The 18,731-nt window shown below is 37.3% G+C and overlaps 1 protein-coding gene across 25 annotated transcripts in view; it reads right to left on the reverse strand.

Annotated features, from left to right (window-relative positions):
• Positions 1–18,731, reverse strand: part of LOC105279165 (myosin-11) — a 262,296-nt gene that overhangs the window by 102,464 nt on the left and 141,101 nt on the right. For all 25 annotated transcript variants that reach the window (XR_003407559.1, XM_026975501.1, XM_026975505.1 and 22 more), the window contains one exon: positions 13,632–13,810. Coding sequence is in view for 24 of the 25 variants with exons in the window: in XM_026975501.1 (XP_026831302.1) it covers positions 13,632–13,810 (179 nt within the window). In the remaining variant the exon portion in view is untranslated. The remainder of the gene's footprint in view (positions 1–13,631; positions 13,811–18,731) is intronic.

Consider the following 18,731-nt stretch of genomic DNA (forward strand, 5'->3'; position numbering starts at 1 on the left):
AGGTACAAGTTTAGTGGGTAAGAGTCTCACACTCCCCCGCATGCCTTCCCAAGGAATGCGGGGCGCCCATGATAGGTTCCCCCTCTTAAAAAGGTTAGGTTAGGTTAAAGCAGAGAATTCTTTATATTTAACTGTTTGTGCTTTTGGTTAAAGTGAAGAATACTTAGTACTTATATTAAAAGAAACTATTCTATATATTAACGATTCACTGCTTTAAATGACTTTCCTTCCTTCGTTCATATACATATTCGTCGTTTATATCTTTCAATATTCAAAATAACTACTATATTTTCGTAACTTCTTTTGCTAATAACTCTTTCATAAACAACGATCAACGACTAAAACCTAGTGCGGGTTATTCGGAAAGATGACCTTTGTAATATATGTCAATATCATGTTCTTGCTTCACGTGGATAGCTAAAAATTTATGCGAAATTATTAACCAGTTTTTGTTAATAACTTTTTAATAAATAACAGGTACTTGGCTAGATAACTATGGATTTCATCATATTTAGTTTTACTTTTTTATGTACTTGGCGTATTTTGTTACCTTTGTAAGGTTTTTTTAGAGGGATCTCATTACTTTTTGTAAAAATTGTTTATATTTCCTTAATTTTTAATGTTTTTATGTATTTTTGTATTGCCGCAATAATATGCTATTGTATTTTTGTTGTGAGATCCAACATAAAAATGTTGGATAATAAAGATTTATCTAATCGTGCAAATCTTCTTAATACTTCTAATTGTCAAATATAAATTGTGACAATTAAACATTTTTCTTTCTGTCTCCTTCTCTCTTTCTTTCTCAGTTTCGTTCTATGAGTATAAGATGTTCTAATTATATCTTTACTAGATAAATCTTTATTTAACAGATTTGTAGCATTATTATTAGGCCTGTTATTTTTGATCGAAGTTCGATAACTTCGAAGCTTCGAAAGATCGAAGGATCGAAGCTTCGAAGATGTGAAGTAGTCTTCGAAGGTCAATAACTTGAAATTATGCGGTAATCGACTACATGGAACCAATTTCAGCTTGTGTTATCCTCTCAACACGTCTTTTCTATTTCTTTGCTATTTGCGATAGGAATTTTTTTATTAAAAATATGACTGATACGACATTTCATACAATTCTTGCTCTCCCGCTCTCTCGCTCTCTCACTCTCTATCGTCATCGACAAATAAAAAATAAATACATATGTATGTTATATGTATGTTTGTGGTGCAACATCGTCGTCGGCGACGTGGTGCAACATCGTCGTAGTCGTTGTCGACGTGGTGTAACGTCGTCGCCGATGCACAGTGGGCTAAACTCGAAAAAAGCTGGCCAAAAGTAATAACTCGAAAACATGACGTTTTAGAAAAAAATGTTTCAAATAAAAGTTATAGGGTTTTAAATCAGGTATTAGATAATAATACTAGTATGACCTTGAATAGCGTTGCCAAGGTCACGCAAAGGTCACCTTGAATTTTTTAAATGGGAACCTCCAGTTTTCATTAGATATTTTTGTAGCTTACCTCAAGAGTTTTTCAGAACACTATAACAAAGTATTTATCCGTTAAATACTTCGAAGTTATGAAGCTTGAAAGTTACAGTCGCTACCGCGCCGCGTCGTACGTTTCGCGGCATTTAAAAATGTCACGATGATCTGTACATGATCTTGACAACACTATCAAGGTCATACTGGTATTGCTATGTAATGCTTCACTTAAAAACCTACACCTTTCATTTCAAACAGTTTTTACCAAAACGCCAAATTTTCGAGTTATTACGATATGAAAATTAAAATGAAACATCCTGTATATAACGCAAAGGTGTGCGTTGGTGTGCACAATTCAAACGGAAATACTTAGTTTGAATCCTACACAAGATGATAAAACAAGAATCCCAAACAGCCTTTTACAGCTATTTAAAAAAAATGATATTGAACTTTACTTCTTTCTTATATTTTAAGAAACCAAAAACTTAGATTAACACAAATTGATGAACAAACATTTTTAATGGTTATAACTGTTTGGGAAAAGAGTTTCAATTCTATTTATAGAGTAAAAAGCAAAATTACTTGCATCCGCATACAAGAATGTAAGCTATAGCCTATACTCATTCATAATTCGTTTTTCGGAACATTGTTCCGAATTGTTTCGGAATTGTTGATTAATGGGAAGGAAATTTTTCCTACGAAACTCCATTCACATTTTTGAAAATACTGATATCCATGAATCAAAAAAGGTCGAAATGCACAGATTTCCAAGAGTTGAAAAAATTCGACTTTTGGCCAGCTTTTTTTGATTCTAGCCCACTGTGCGACGTGGTGCAAGCTTCGAAGCTTCGAAGCTTCGAAAAAGTAACAGTCCTAATTATTATGTCGGATATGTTCGAATTTTGCCTTGTTTTATGTATTTGTTTTTTAGTTACTTGGCATCATGACGCTACCGCGTCGTTGAATTTAAAATAATTATTAAACTTTTTATAATTTTTTGCAATTTATATATATATTTATTTATATTAAAATAAAACATTTCTCATATATCAAAATCATTTTTAATTCCTAATAAATTAAATAAGTCGTGCATATGTAAACGCACCTTGACGGACAAAATCGCTTTGATTGTGTGCGTGTGATCATACGTACGTGAGGCTGAACCTGAATAATCTGAATCTGAAAACGAAACGTCACATTTCTAGCATACGATTACAATATCTCTGTATTGACTGCACCAATCTTATTCGAATTGGTCGCAATCGGTAGCTTGCATCCACATTATATTATAAAAGTACTGTTAGATTTTTAAATAAGGCTGTAGTTCCTGAAATATTTTAATCGAAAGTTTGTGTGACGTGAAATTCCGGAGAAAGTTATGCGGTAGCGCTCGACGTTTATGCAATGAATTTGGCAACGCTCGATGTATATGCAGTGATGCTCATTGCTCGGAACCTTATTTTTTATGTACTTGACGTCGCGACGCTACCGCATCGCTTATAAGCAGAATTGTCGAAAAAATCTTTACTGTTATCCTCTCTAAGTACTTCAATTATATTTTTATGGTGTTATAATAAGTATTATATAACAAATATTAAGATTTCATATGTATAAGTATTTTAACAATAGCACAGTTAATAATTAATGTAGTAATTATAATCCTGTTCAATTATACTGTTATATTAGGTGCGGAAATTATTTTGGTGCTTTTATATTTAATCAATTATAACTCTGCTTCAAATTCAAATATCTTCTCGCTGTTAGTGAGTTTTAAAGTGTCAACCGTAACGTTGAAATGTGTTGTACATGTTTGACGAAACTGACTACATAACTTCACAAAACAGTATCAAATATGGTATCTGACAAACAACATATCAAACACTGCATTCTTTTTGCTTTCCAATTAAAAAAAAATGCTGCCAAGCATATGATAAAATGATTGCTCTTTGGGAGAAGGTACTGTAATACATAAAACTTGTAAAAAGTAGTATTAAATATTTCGAAGTGGTAATTTTTGTCTTATCAATAAAAAACCCGACGGGCCGAAAAGAAGATAAGGAATTTGAGTAATTAAATAAAAATTCTGCTTAAACTGAGCTTGCGTTACAACTTGCATTACAAAGAGTAACCCGCAAATCAAATTTTGTTCGCTTAAATAAGCTCAGAAAGATAACGGGAATACGAGAGGAGATGAAAGAGGAGAATTTACATTTACGGGAGGGAAAGGGTGCACGATTATTGATTACATAATAGGTGATAGGGAGATAAGGGAAAGTATAATTGAGACGAGAGTAGCAGACAGAATAGACTCTGATCATCATCCGGTGGAGGTGAGGATAAAAGGGGAGGAGAGCAGAGAAGGGGAGAAGAGGGGTGAGTAGACGAGGGAGAGGGGTTTGGAATGAGGAGGGGAGGAAGGTGTTTAGAGAGAAGTTGGGAAAGTGGTGCTAGGGGATAGGGAAATTGGAGAAGAATGGGAAGGGTTAGAAGGGAGGTTGAGAGATGCAATGGAGAAGGTGGGGAAATTAGCTGGAGATAAAGAAAGAGGAAGCAGGGGATGGTGGGATGAAGAATGTAGGAGAGAAAAGAGAGATGTAAGGAATGAATTGAGGAAGTGGAGAAGAGGGGGTGGATCGGGGGAGAAATATAGGAAAAGTAAAAAAGAATATAAGCTTTTATGTGAAAGTAAGAAGAAAGAAATGAACGATAGATGGGAGAGAGAAGCGGAGAATGTAAGGAGGGAAGGGGAGGTGTGGGAAATAATAAATAGGGATAGAAGAAGGAAGAAGAGATTTAATGAGGGTATAGAGATGGAAGAATGGAAGGAACATTTTATGAGGCTATTAGGAGGAGTGGAAGGTAGAGTAGTTAGGGAAGAACGGAGGGGGGAGAGGGAGATGAGGAGGAGGAGATAAGTAGGATAGAAATGAGGGAAATAATTGGAAAATTGAAGGACGGAAAGGCAGTGAGAGGGGATGGGATACCGAATGAAGTGTGGAAGTATGGAGGGGAGGAAATAGAAGAATGGATATGGGGTTATTGTAATAGGGTGTGGAAGGTAGAGGGATGGCCAGAAGAGTGGAAAGAGGGTTTGATAGTGCCGATAATAAAGAAGGGAGAGGGAAATGTAGTAGAAGAATATAGAGGTGTGACGCTAATGTCTACACTATATAAGATATACGTGATGATCCTGGCGGAGAGACTGAAGGCAGAGGTAGAGGAGAAAGGGTGTTTAGAAAAGAATCAGTCAGGCTTTAGAAAGGGACTGGGGACATTAGATAATATTTATGTACTGAATTATTTGGTGAACAGGCAATTAGGGAGAAAGAAAGGGAAGTTAATTGCGCTATTCGTAGACTTGAAGGCGGCTTTCAATTCAATGGATAAAGGTGTATTAATAGAGGCGTTAAGAAGAAAGAGGATTAGGGAGAGGTTGGTACGTAGGATAGAAGAAATAGTGAGAGAGACAAAGAGTAAGGTGAGAGTGGGAGAAAAGGAGGGGGAAGTTTCTGGACGGCAAGAGGGGTGAGGCAGGGATGTCCATTAAGCTCTATATTATTTAATGTGGTGTTGGCAGATTTGGGGGAAGAAATGGGGAAAGTGAAATGGGGAGGAGTGAGGTTAGGGGAGGAAAGAGTTTATTCGTTGTCGTACGCGGATGATATTGTATTGATAGTAGAGGACGAGGAGGGAATGAGGAGTATAATGGTGAGGTTGGAAAAATATCTAAAGGAAAAGAAGTTGGTGTTAAACAGTGATAAAACTAAGGTAATGAGATTTAGAAAAGGAAGAGGAAGGATGGATAAAAGGATATGGAGGTGGAAAGGGAAGAAGCTAGAAGAGGTCAAGGATATTAAATATTTAGGGTATGTGTTTCAAAGAAATGGGAAACAAGACGCGCATGTGAGGGATAGAGTACGAAGGGCAGCAGCGGTAATGGGGTAGATTTGGGGTATAGGGAAGAAGAGGTTCGGTAAGGATCTGGGTAGAAGATTATGGTTATTTGACAAATTGGTATGGACGGTGTTGGCTTACGGAGTGGAGATTTGGGGGTGGGAGGAAAGAAAGGAGATGGAGAAGTTGGAGGAAAGGTATTTGAGATGGTGTCTAGATGTGGTTGGCAAAACGCCGAGCTATTTACTAAGGGAGGAATTGCAAAGAGATAAATTGTGAGGAAGAGCGGCGAAGAGGGCATGGGGGTTTGAAAAAAGGCTGGAGGAGGGAAGGAGAGGGGAATTGACAAGAAGGTGTTGGGAGGAGGTGAAGGAGAGGGCAAGAAAGGGAAAAGTGGAAGAGGGATGGGAGGAGGAGAGAAAAAGACACTTTGAAGATAAGGGATGGAAGGTAGAGGAAATGGAGAAAAAAAGAGAAGAGGGAAGGTTTTGGTACGGTGAAATAGAAAAGATGAACAAGGAAAAGCAGATGGAGGAGAGATGGAAGAGGATAAGGGAGTCGAGATATAATAATTGGTATAAGGAGGTGAAGGGAAGAGGAATTCCGGGATATTTGAAGAAGGGTTGGGGGGAAAGCAGATGGAGAAGAGTAGCAAGGTTTAGTCTAGGAAATGAAATGGGGAGAGGAAAATACTGGGAAGGTGAAGAGAAAAAAATGTAGGTTGTGTAGAAGGGAAAGGGAGACTTGGGAGCACGTATGGGAAGAATGCAGAGAATGGAAAAAGGGAGGCGGAGGTTGGCAGGACGCGGTGGGGTGGGTACTAGGAGATGAAGGGGAGGAAGAGTGGTGGATGGGGGAATTAGAGGAAGAAAGAAGAGTATTGGAGGGGGGGAGAAGAGAGGAGGAAGAAGTATGGGAAGGTGAAGAGGATGAGAGGATATGAGAGGGTGTGAGCGAGAGGGAGAAGGGTAAAAGGAGAGAGAAGTGTGAAGGAAGAAGAGAGAGTGAGAGGATGTATGAGATGGGCGGAAGAGGATGGGAAGGAAAAAGAAATGAAAAGAAAAGAAGTAAAGTGGAAAAGGAATGAAAGAAGGAAGAAGTGGATAGGGAAGCAAGAGGAAACGGAAGTCAATGGGGGGAAGTGTGTGTGTGTGTGTGTGTGTGTGTGTGTGCGCGCGCGTGCGTGCGTGCGTGCGTGCGTGCGTGTGTGTGTGTGTGTGGAGGGAGGGGAGGGAAGGTTCACTTCCCTCGTCTCTCCTCACAAGGGTAGCGTAGATTAGATTAAGTTAGTGTAAGGTAGTATTAAGTTAGGTTAAGAATAAGTTAAGTGTTATAAATTAAATTGTAACCCTAAGGGGAGTCAATAAATTCATACATACAAGCTCAGAAAGATTCAAATAGTAGGCCGATGGATTTCGCACGAGCTCAACTCCAAGAGCAAACAAAGAAGATTTGACATGGTGATAACCTTGTTAACAAAATGAAGGATTCTTTGAACAAAATCATTAAAGAGAGGTAAAGATGTGTTAACTAATAACCAACAGAGAGGTGTTGTTTATAAGATCGATTGCCGTGATTGTGATAGTTGCTATATTGGACAGACGAAACGACACCTTGCTTCGCGTATTAATGAACATAAGAGGGATATTAAAAAACATGAAAGTAACCACTCGGTAGTTAGTAAACATATTAGCCAGTTATTGGTTTTAGATTAGAGGATTATTTAGATTAAAGGATACAGCGCCGATAATCTTGACCTTGACATATATTATAGAGGTCATCCTTCTCAGTGACTTTCAGAAATTTTTACTCGGCAGTTATTGTTTATTAAAAAGTTATTAACAAAAGAAGTTTAATAGTTTTGCATGCGTTTTCGACTGTCCAAACGAAGTGCATTTGTATATAATACAATTGGACACGGTGCAAATGGACATGGTGTAAGTGGACACAAAACTTTGCACACGGTTCAATTGAACAAATGGACATTTTCATTTGGACAAAACAGTTGCACACCACAAAGTTGAACACGTTCATTGAACACGCACACAAAAAGTTAAACATTGCGAAGTTACAAGTTAGTTTAGATTAGATTAGTGTAGATTACACTGTAGAACACGAGTTTTCCAATCAGAGATCTGTTTGATGATTTTTATTAATTCAAGTATGCTGAATTCGATGGTGAAAACGGCATCTCTTAAAAGTCGCGGGACGTTGTTTAAAAGTTGGGTCAAAATGATGCAAATAGCCATTTAGAGGATTTTTCAGACTAATATAACTAATACTTCCTATGACATTAGAAGGTTGTGCGATACATTTATAGCTAGATTTTACAGCTGAAACCTGAATTTTTCATATCTGAACAGAAAATGGAGATTAGTAAGTAGTTCCGCAGATATTATCAAAAATATCTTCGCCCAGATTGTATGTCTCATGCAATTTTACTTCAATCTAGAAGTTTTATAATATCCCCGGAATTACTTATCCAATCTCCGTTTTCTTTTCGGATGTGAAAAATTCGAGTTTCTAGCTTTCAAATATCGTATGGCCTTCTAATGTCATGGGAAATATTAGTTATATTAGCTTGAAACATGCTCTAAATGTCTATTTTCACAATTTTTATCCAACTTCCCAATTTTTAAGAGATGCGGTTTTCACCATTGAATTCAGCGTACTCAAATTAATAAAAATCATCAAACAGGTCTCTGAAAATCAAGTTTTCACATGTATAGTGTGTTATAGTGTGCAACTTAGCGGTGTGCAATTTTTTGTGTCCAAATGAACGATTCATTTGCACTGTGCCGAATTGAACCGTGTGCAAAGTTTCATGTCCATTTACAACATGTCCTATTGTATTGTATTAGATAATTTTTTCTTCGATCATACTGGCTAACATATGCTAGATGGTCAGCAATGGATAAACTAAAATCTCTGTTTTTTCAAACGCGATATACTGTACGCTGACAGGATTTGTCAGTCTAATAATGCAGCAACCGTTTTTTCCCTTTACCACGAGAGAAAATCATCGATGAAGTTAATGAAAAAATAGAGATTGTAGTTTATCCATTGCTGGCCATCTAGCATATGTTAACCAGTATGATCGAAGAAAAAATTATCTAATATATGAAATTGACTGGCGATTAATAATATTTCAAGTCCTATTGTATTGTGTCCAAATGAGATCTCTCTATAAGCTGGGGGGGGGGGGATAGGGGCGAGGGGAGTTTCGGAGTTGTCAGGTCTTCGAGCACAGGATCCCGGGATTTTTACTTCATTCCTTGTCACTCCTCCGAGGAGAGGTTCCTGGGGGCGGTACTTGGACTGGGTCCAGGCGTCGGGATGGATCTGCTCACGCTTGCCTGAGTGGATATCTTTAAGACTCACACGACCACTTATACCACGCGACGACTTATACCAGTGCGGCAATCTGCGCGAAAAATGCTTTCAGGCGTTCATAGGGCGCATCGAACCGTGCCAGGGATGAATACCAAAAAAGTTTTAGTAAGTAAGAATCCCACACTCCCTCAATGCTCAGGGGCTCGGAGGGCCTTTTGACAGTTTCCCCTCTTATAAAAAATAGGTTAAAATGTCTCTAAATGTCATAATGTCACAAGGACACAGGGAAGGGCAAATGAAGAAAATTATTTCCATAGATCTGGGCATCTAGACGTTTATGAACAATACAAGTGTGGGCGGGGGAAAGGTGGATCTTCTCCCCATGCACCCCCTTTTCGTAAAAATGTAACCTAACCTACCCTAACTCAACCCGTAACTCTTCCTGTGTAGCTTTCATATAAATAGCTGAAAATTCATGCAAAATCATCACGCGGTTTTTGTTCATAACTTTATAAAAAACCTTTACCCGCCCTTAAGATTTTCAAAAAACATCATTGTTAAACTAATTGTGTTGATTGCTATAAAAAAATTTCAACGAGTTTTCGTTGAAGTCGCACTTCTCCATATTTACCGATTTATCTAGTGAGGAGAAAACTTTAGTATATGTGTTTCTATTGTTTCTATTGTTTTATCGAGTTCGTGATGGAGTTGTGAATTGCGGATAAACCATCAAGCTTTGACTATTCAAAAGATTTTCTTTTGAAATTTTTGCAGCTTTTCGATTTTTGATGGAGTTGTACCACACCATACTGGGCAGGCAGAGGTAATTAGTGGTTTTAATATTAATTTGTATAAGAGGAGCGTGCACTCGATGCACAGAGAGGAATTACGGTTTATTAAAGAGAAAAGTTGTGCGAAAAGTTGGTTTGCTTTTTGTATTTTGTTATTGTAAGGAATCCAAGTTAATTTGGTGTATCCATAAGTGTGTCCAGCTACTTTACTTGTCGTGAGGGGGAGGGGAAAGTTATGTTTTAGGATTCTTTTTTAACATTAGAAGAGTGTTACGTCCAGAGCTCCGTGAGCTCAAAGGAAGGGCGCAACAGGACGCCTCTCGTATCGTGTGGCGGTCAGGCCCCAAAACACGAGTCGGACTGACCACTTGCTTCGGCTTAAAGGTCAACGATCACGGAGGTCGATTTTACCGTAGACCCTGGAACGGTCTGTCCGTTGGTCCCTTTTTAGGTCAGGGAACTGAATCCCTTTTACCTGGGATAGGACCCGTACGATCTGGGAAGGCGGAGATGAACAGAGGGAATTAAAATGAATAATACATCGGTGACTAGTTAACTAATAAATATTTTATTCTAAAGAAAACGAAGTATGTCTAGAACATATTTAGTTGAAAAAAGAGAAATTTAAAGTGTATGTGTTGTTTTGTGTCTATAAAATGTGTAAATTGAAAATATAGTTTACTCGGAAATTATAATTAATTACAAATCGAAAACTAAACATAAGCGGAAATTAAACTCTTTACTTCCTAGATCAATTTTCCAAACTGAGTCTATTTCAAAAAACATAAAACTAAAGGAGAACAACTTAACCAATAAAATAATATATAAATGAAAACTACGGCGACCGATCTATTTCTAAAATCTATTTCTAGGATTAACACTAATCATTACTTAAAAAATATCGGCACAGGAGTGTGGCGGGAAAAAGGATAGGATATAGGCGTCCCCTGACAATCAGAGGGATCCCGACATTTGGGTCGGTGTGCCGAAGAGCGGCCCTGAGAGAGGGAACGGGAAAGAAGTCTGGGTCTATCACAATGGCATTAGGTGGTAGAGGGTGTGTGACTGGAGGGAAGATGTGGAGGAATCGCTCTTCTAGAGTTACCAGTGAACGCTGGATGAACTCTTCGACTATGACGTCGTCCCCGATGGGCGACGGAGAACGAGGAGGAGAAGGAGAATTTGAAAACTTCTCCAAATCGCCAGGTTGCACAAGCGAATAGCGTAGGGAGGAGGGAGCTGGGGAAATAGAGGGAGAGTAACGGGGAGAGCTAGGAGGTGACGCTTGAAGACTTCTTCGTGAGGAAATCTTAGATAGCGAAAAATAGCATGAAGGTGGTGTAAGTGAGGAAGGAGGAGGAGATAAAGAGAAAGAGACGCTTGAAGGGGTTGAAGGACGCAAAGAGGAGCGCGAAGAATAAACGGAGGGTGCGGAAGAAGAGACGCTTGAAGAGACAGAGAACGGGGAAGGTGTTCGGGGTAGGGGTTCCAGTATTTGAACGGAAGAATCAGGGGATGCCCGTTGTGAGGTGGAAGAAACTGTTTGTACGGAAAGGGCAGGGGAAGGAGGCCGAAAAGGATCTAATATTACGACCGATGAACTAGCCGAACACGCTGAGGGGGGCCGCGGATCGATCTCGGTCGCGATCTTTTTGCGTGGCCGCTCCGTCGTTGGATGGCCCCCAGGAAACGACGCTTGGTCGCTGCTAGATGGTCCCGCAGAGGGAGACGGACTGCGTTATCGTTTGCCGGAAAACACTTAAAGGGGGATACCGAATGAGTCCAGGAGAAATGTATAGTAAAGGGTGAAAGAGACTTGAAGAGGGAAATGTGAATGAGAGGTGTCGATAACGAGAAAACAAAAGGGAGAAAAGAGGAAGAGAAAAGAAAAAGGAGTAACAGCTAAAGAAAAACGCTCACTTGTTTGCAGGTGTATGCTGAAACTTGAACCCGGTTATGAACCAGTGAAATCTCGTCCGGTGGAAATTCTCGTGCTCGCTCTGGAATGGAGTGGTGGTGTATGGGCAATCGCACCTCGAGTTTTGAGTTGGTGGTAATTAACTCGGGGAACAAGGTGTTTGAACCCGGCACTCACTTCACAAAACTTCTGCACAAATTTCGAAAACTGACAAAGTACGTTCGTGAGCACGAAAAAAATGAATGAACTGCGTTCGCGAACACGGACAGAATGAAAAAGCTGCCCTCCGGAGTGATCATCACCTTTTATACGATAGGGATGACGTGGAAAAGAGGTAGCTTTTCCGGGAACTGCGTTTTCGGGAAACCACCTTTCGAGGGCCGTTAGTTAATTTAATTGTAAATATCGACGGTTGGTCTATGAGGCGATAAACCGTCCACAGATGGTTTCTTTTTAAGCCGGAAGCACCGGTACATGTGTGGCCGGACTCGCGGTTCCTGTGAGGTATCTACCCGGGGATGATCCGGCACAGCTGTATCATTTCTCTTCCAGGAAGAGTGATACACCGCGAGCCTACAGTCACACGCGACCGAATTTGTTGCTCGTTTTTTTATAAATTGATCAGTAAGACCAAAGGGTTCGGTATCCGGATCTAATATCGCGCCTGCCCGGACACATGCGTCACAACCCGCGGTTCTTGTGAGGGTATTTCCTCGGATCCGACACAGCTGTGTCACCGTTTCTTCTAATCCCTCACTGGGGCCCTATTGATCGCACGCGACCGGCTCGACGCGTCGCCTCATTTGACCGACAATTAAAAGATATCGCTAAATTCCTTGGAAGCAAGGAACTGTGCAGTCTCTGGACGTAACAAGAGATAGCAATGTAATTTGACGGAGGGTGAATATTGTGGTTTGTGTTTTGGAAGGTTTTAAAGTTATTTTCCATTTGTCTGTCCAAAATGTCAAAATGTTTAGAGTATCTTGTGTACATGCTGTTATAAGCTGATTTTCATTTGTTATGTACATTTGTTATGTATGGTTGTGTCATCTACAAATAAAGTTATACTAGAGTTAAAGGATTTGATATGTCTGTCATGTAAATATTAAAGAGAGTAGGTGATAGCAATTTAATTGTCAAGATAAAAATTTTACAAAACAGCCAGAAGCACGTTGAACTTAAACCTCCAAGATGTTTTTTTGCAATATTTATTTGATATATGTATTTATTTTTCACTAACAATAAGTTCCAACTACTGGTAGCTGCTCCGTTTTTATTGTTTATAAATTTCGTCATTTTTTGTTGAATAAAAAAGTTTATAACATTATTATATCAGTTATACAGGGTGTTTCCTAAGTAAGTAGACAAACTTAAGGAGGATATTCCTTGGCTTATTTTAAGAAGAAAAGGTCATATAAACATATGTCCTAAACTGCTTTGTTTTCCAAAAAAAGTACATCACTGTTTTCGTTCACTTTTCGGATAGTGTGCTTTTGCAGTATGAGTCAACAGCGATGGGGATGGAGTGGGGATGGTCTCGCGGCGCCGCAAGTGAACACTCGTTTCAGACTGCGCCGCGCGGCCGCCGCGAGACCATTCCCACTCCATCCCCACCGCTGTTGACTCGTACTGCAAAAGCACGCTATCCGGCATCACTGCTATCACGTTATCTTTGACGCAAACTTTATTAGTTCCTATTAAGTTTAGTAATTTTATTAATTATGGTAAATTACACAAACGCCGAAATGGCAGATATGCATTTCGTATACGGTCTTGCTAATGGAAACGCTCGTCAAGCAAGACGTATTTACAATGACAGATACTTTTTTTTGGAAAACAAAGCAGTTTAGGACATATGTTTATATGACCTTTTCTTCTTAAAATAAGCCAAGGAATATCCTCCTTAAGTTTGTCTACTTACTTAGGAAACACCCTGTATAACAAAGTCATAATCTATTCTTACTGCTCTTTCGATTTACTTCTTCCCTTATCAATAATTAACAATAAAGTATTAGGTTGGTGCAAAAATAATTGTTATTTAATTTAACAACAAAAACCAATCTAATAATTAATTATTATTAACATTAATATGATTTTATATAATATTAATATAATTAATATAATTTTACACCAATCTAATAATCACAACAAATTGTATTAATCATTTTGTAAATGTATTTATATTTTTATAAAAATTATAAATAATATATATAATCACCATAAATAAGCGCGAGCGAATACCAGCAATTTCTTCTTTTCTAGCTTCACGCTGAATTTCTCGTCTCCCTTGTTGACTAGTTGATTCCCAGCGATTTTTTATGTCATCCATTTTTGAGAAACTAATCGGACGTTCACGCGTATTGCGTTTTGCCTTCACAATTTCGGTTTCCAAATCCCCTGAAATTCCAGGAAAATATATAAACAATTATATTTAAAAGAATAATGATGACATTTTTTCTATAGAATAATTTATACACGTATAAAGCATAATAAAATTCCATAATTTCATAATAAAATATAATATTATAATCAATGTGACTTCCGGGTTGTAATCGGGGTTTTTGCAACTTTGGTTCTAATGTTTCATGGGCATATGAATTCACTTTATTAGGGTGGAAAATAACTTAATACTGAGCAGGAAATTAAAGAAAATTTCTTTTGATTTTGATTAGCTTTAAACATGTCAAATATAATTCAAACTAAGAGATATATATTTTTTATAAGTGCTCAGTTTTATTACAGATATGCAAAAGTTTTAATCTTTTGACGTGAATACGTCTTATAACTCGATGGATGCCAATTTGAAAAGTTAAGCGTCACGCGGGACGCGTGACGAAATTTCTTTCATTCAATTTTAATATACAGTCTCATTTTAATTATAATTATAATATATAGGGTATCTCACTTTATCTTATTATAATATACCAGGTGTCGACTTTGGATTATAATATATAGGCAAATATACACAGTTGATTGAAACTACTATCTTTCTTTGAACCCTTTCCATTAACATGACGTATTCACGTTAAACACTTGCGGCCGTGTCCCGACACAGCTTACCCGAATTTTTTAAATTTTCTTTTATTTATACAATCTATCCTATTATAATCTTTCCATAATTATCTCCCGAACTATTCATTGTTCGAAAGAATATTTCAAATAGAACTTATTCTGTGTCGAGAGGGACATTTTATTATGGACACAAGTCGTGTCTGTGTGTGTGGGTAAAGATATCTCTAAGATTTCAAAATGACTTCCATTTTTTAAATTGGAACTATATGTTTTCATTTAGCTATGCGTGTAACTCATTAGCATATACACTTCTTAACACTTCTGGACTGATTTTCGCACATGCTGCAATAATTTGTTGCTTCACATTTTCTGGCGTGGTCGGTTTTTCCCATAGACATAGGAAATATAGGGACGGAGTATACTGTTGCGGGATGGAAGCCAATACGGAGATAAATCCGCTATGATGCCTGTTTCTTATTCGCTATTATTTTTTTATGCGCACGCGCGTAAGATCAAATTAAAAAATCAAATCAAAAGGCACGGTAATGTCTCGCGCCAAGAGTACGTGCAATGCAAGAAGATACAGTGTCTCTTTTACGCAAGATGATCCCTCAATTATCTCAATAACGGCTGATTCGATCACCTTCTAAGTAGGCTCAATGGATAGCTTGGGTTAAATTTACATAAGAAAAATGTTTTCATTTTTCTTCTACGTGTCCTACGAGTGGAGATATTGTGATTAAAAGTTCGAAATTTGACGATTTTACGATTAAGATACTCTGTTTTCTCCATCATCATCGTCAAGTGAGGGCAAAGAAGATCACGGGAATGATTTAAGGAAATGTGACTTTCGCAAGTTTCGACACTAGATGGCTCTAGATGACTTGTCAATGTAGAGTCGATAATGCTCGTGATAATACTAACTTCATTATTGATTTGATACATCTCTGTAAATCAAGAGGGACGGTAGTGTCTCGCGCCAAGCGTACGCACCACAGACTTCCATATAATAATTAAAGAAAATATAACGCTCTTACTAATATTAATATAACGAAAATCGGACAATAGGAGCGGCCGCTGATGTCGTGCGGAAGTCAAAAAAACGAATAAATTATCCGTAGTACCAAAGTAATATATTATACGTTTCGGCCACACTATCAGGCCATCTTCAGTAATAAGTTGGTTCCATACAATTCAATGGTGAACAATCTCAGATTCAAATATAAGTATAAAGTGATCCAAATCTGTAAACGATCAGCAGAATTATAGAGCGCAATACAATAAATAATAAAAACCGATGTTATTAAACACTCACCACAATATAAAGATGCTAAGATACAACCAAAAATACACCAAAGAACCAATAACTTAATTAAAAGTATAGTCGATAAAATTAGCAAAAGTCGTGAGTCAAAAATATGTAACTATCAGGACGAAGTCATATCACGTAATGAGTCGGTTCGTCGAATAACGAGAACGCTGAGACAAACAGCTTGCCTCAAAGCCATAACAAGGTGAAAAATATCACGTAATAAACACAAACACTTCAAGATTTAAAATTATAATTTAGAAAGAACAGAACAATAGCCATGATGCAAAAACTCCGTATCCGTCTGTAAATTAATACTATTATTTTGTAATTTAATGTGAAGCATTTCAGAGATCAAACGTTTCGATAGAAACTTTTCATGGTCAAGAACAATGACATTCTCCCAGTCAAACTCATGACCAAAATTGAGTCTATGTTCAGTAACAACAGAATGTGAAGTAATGTTCCTACGGATATGATTCTTGCGCTCCGAAATTCTAGTCTTTAATAACCTAGCAGTCTGTCCCACATAGGTTGCATCACAATCCTTGCATGCAATCCTATATACAACATTTTTACTAACATACACTGGAAGAGTGTCTTTAAGAGGCTTCACAAATCTTTGCAAATTATTCAAACTAAAATATGCTAATCTGACATTTAAGTCATGTGTAATATTAATAAATTTACTAGAAATATTCTCTACAAACGGGATCGAGAACCATGATTGTTTAACAGTATCCTTAACAACCACCGTATTACTTTGCATCATAGTTCTATTGTTCAAAAGAAATCTTAATCTATGGTTAATAGTGTCAAAAATAAAATCAAGAGGATAGTCATTATTCAATAAAATGCTTATTATAAAATTAATATTTTTATCGTGAAATTTCGGATGTGACAATAAAAAGGCTCTGTCTACCATATTCATAATAGTACCTTTCTTTTGAGAAATGGGATGTTGAGACATGTAATTAAGATAACGTCCTGAAAATGTAGGCTTGTGATACCAGTCAAATATTATATAATTGTCATTTCTAATCAAAGTAACGTCCAAAAAGTTAATTCTATCGCCACCCAACTCCAAAGTAAATTGCATTCTAGGATGATAAGAATTAAAAATAGTGAGTATCCTATTAGACCAATCTAAAGGAATGGCCATTACTATGTCGTCAACATATCTGTAGTAAAACAAAGGAGTAATCTCAAGCATGTTTAACGCCCAATTCTCAAGGTCTTGCATTACAAGATCAGCTATAATAGGTGAAAGAGAAGAGCCCATGGGTGTGCCAAATTTCTGTTTATAAATATTATTGTTAAAAGTGAAAAAAGTCGAATTCAAGACTAAATTTAATGCTGCAATAAATTCATCTTTTGGGATATTACCATCTTCCAGAAAATTCCATCTTCTTACAACACTATCCACAGCCAGATCCAACGGGATATTTGTAAACAATGAAATAACGTCCAGTGATATAAAAATGTGATTATTGTCTATCAATGTACCATTTAATTTGTGAACCAGTTGAAAACTATTGTTAATGTGGCTATCTGGCTTAGGAATATTAACAGATAACAACTTGTGAAGAAAGTGTGCAAACGAATACAACGGACTATTAATTGAAGAAACAATAATTCTGAAAGGAATGTTTTTCTTGTGACTTTTTGGCAACCCATAGGCCCACGGTAAAACACCATCGCTGCAATAAATCTGTTTGTAAATAGCCGTAGAAATAAAATCATTATTCTTCCATCTCATAAGCAAGTCTCTCAATTTGCTAATTAAAGAGTTGATTGGATTTTTATTCACTATTTCATACGTATCCTTATCCTGTAACATATTGTCTATCTTATTTTTATACTGATTAACATCAAGAGCTACTGTGATATTGCCCTTATCCGCTTTGGTAAAAACAATATCTGAATTACTGGAAATGAATAATTTAGTACATTTCAATAATTCTGTTAATTTAGAATAATGTAATGCTCCCTTAGGAGAAAAAGAAAGAAGATTATTAATAACACAAGCCTGCGAGGGTCAGTTACAAAAAGCAGAATAGGAGAACCTGATAGATTTTTTGACGCTGAAAACGAATCTGGCCGCAGAATTTCCTCAGCACGTCAGGTTTTTGAGTAATTTGTGGTTAAATGATCCAAAAATGGCTATTTCGGCCAATTTCATGACTTTATTATGGGAGAACCAAATTTTTTGAAACATTTCTGCCAATGGCATTGTATAGTACTAGTCTTTACCTTTGAAATCCATTTTCGATTGCCATCGGACGATTTTTTTTCGCTGAGATATATAAGTATGAAATTATAAAGTTGGTCATGCATAAGAGTCCAAGGAGCCATTCCAAGTCAATCGTGCCACTCCTCAGTCTCTGTCTCATCACGAATCAAAAGTTGGGTAAAAACATAAATTTTTGAACACCGCCTGTCATTTTTTGATATAAAAAATGGTGGATCCAATATGGCAAACAAAATCACAATAAAAAGGTATAAAATTTTAAAAAATGTTTTCAAAACTATAAAAAAGCATCAAATGAGAAAATTTGAAAAATATATCCTTGGCTGCAAGCTTTATAGCCACTTATATTTGAGGATGCAGGCTCACAACTTCTCTCTTCAGAGGGGCATTTACCATGACTAGCCTTATAACTTCATACTTATATATCTCAACGAAAAAAATCGTCCAACGGCAACCGAAAATGGATTTGCAAGGTAGACTAGTACTATACGATGCCATTGGCAAAAATGTTTCAAAAAATTTGGTTCTCCCATAATAAATTCATGAAATTGGTCGAAATAGCCATTTTTGGATCATTTAACCACAAATTACTCAAAAACCTGACGTGCTGGAGAAATTCTGCGGCCAGATTCGTTTTCAGCGATAAAAATTTATCAGATTCTCCTACTCTGCTTTTTATAACTAACAAAACCTAAAATTTCGCAGGCCTGTGTAATTGGATAAGCACGATTTCTAATGGTTGATTG

This window comes from Ooceraea biroi, chromosome 2, assembly GCF_003672135.1.
Source record: "Ooceraea biroi isolate clonal line C1 chromosome 2, Obir_v5.4, whole genome shotgun sequence".
Classification (NCBI taxonomy): Eukaryota; Metazoa; Arthropoda; class Insecta; order Hymenoptera; family Formicidae; genus Ooceraea; species Ooceraea biroi.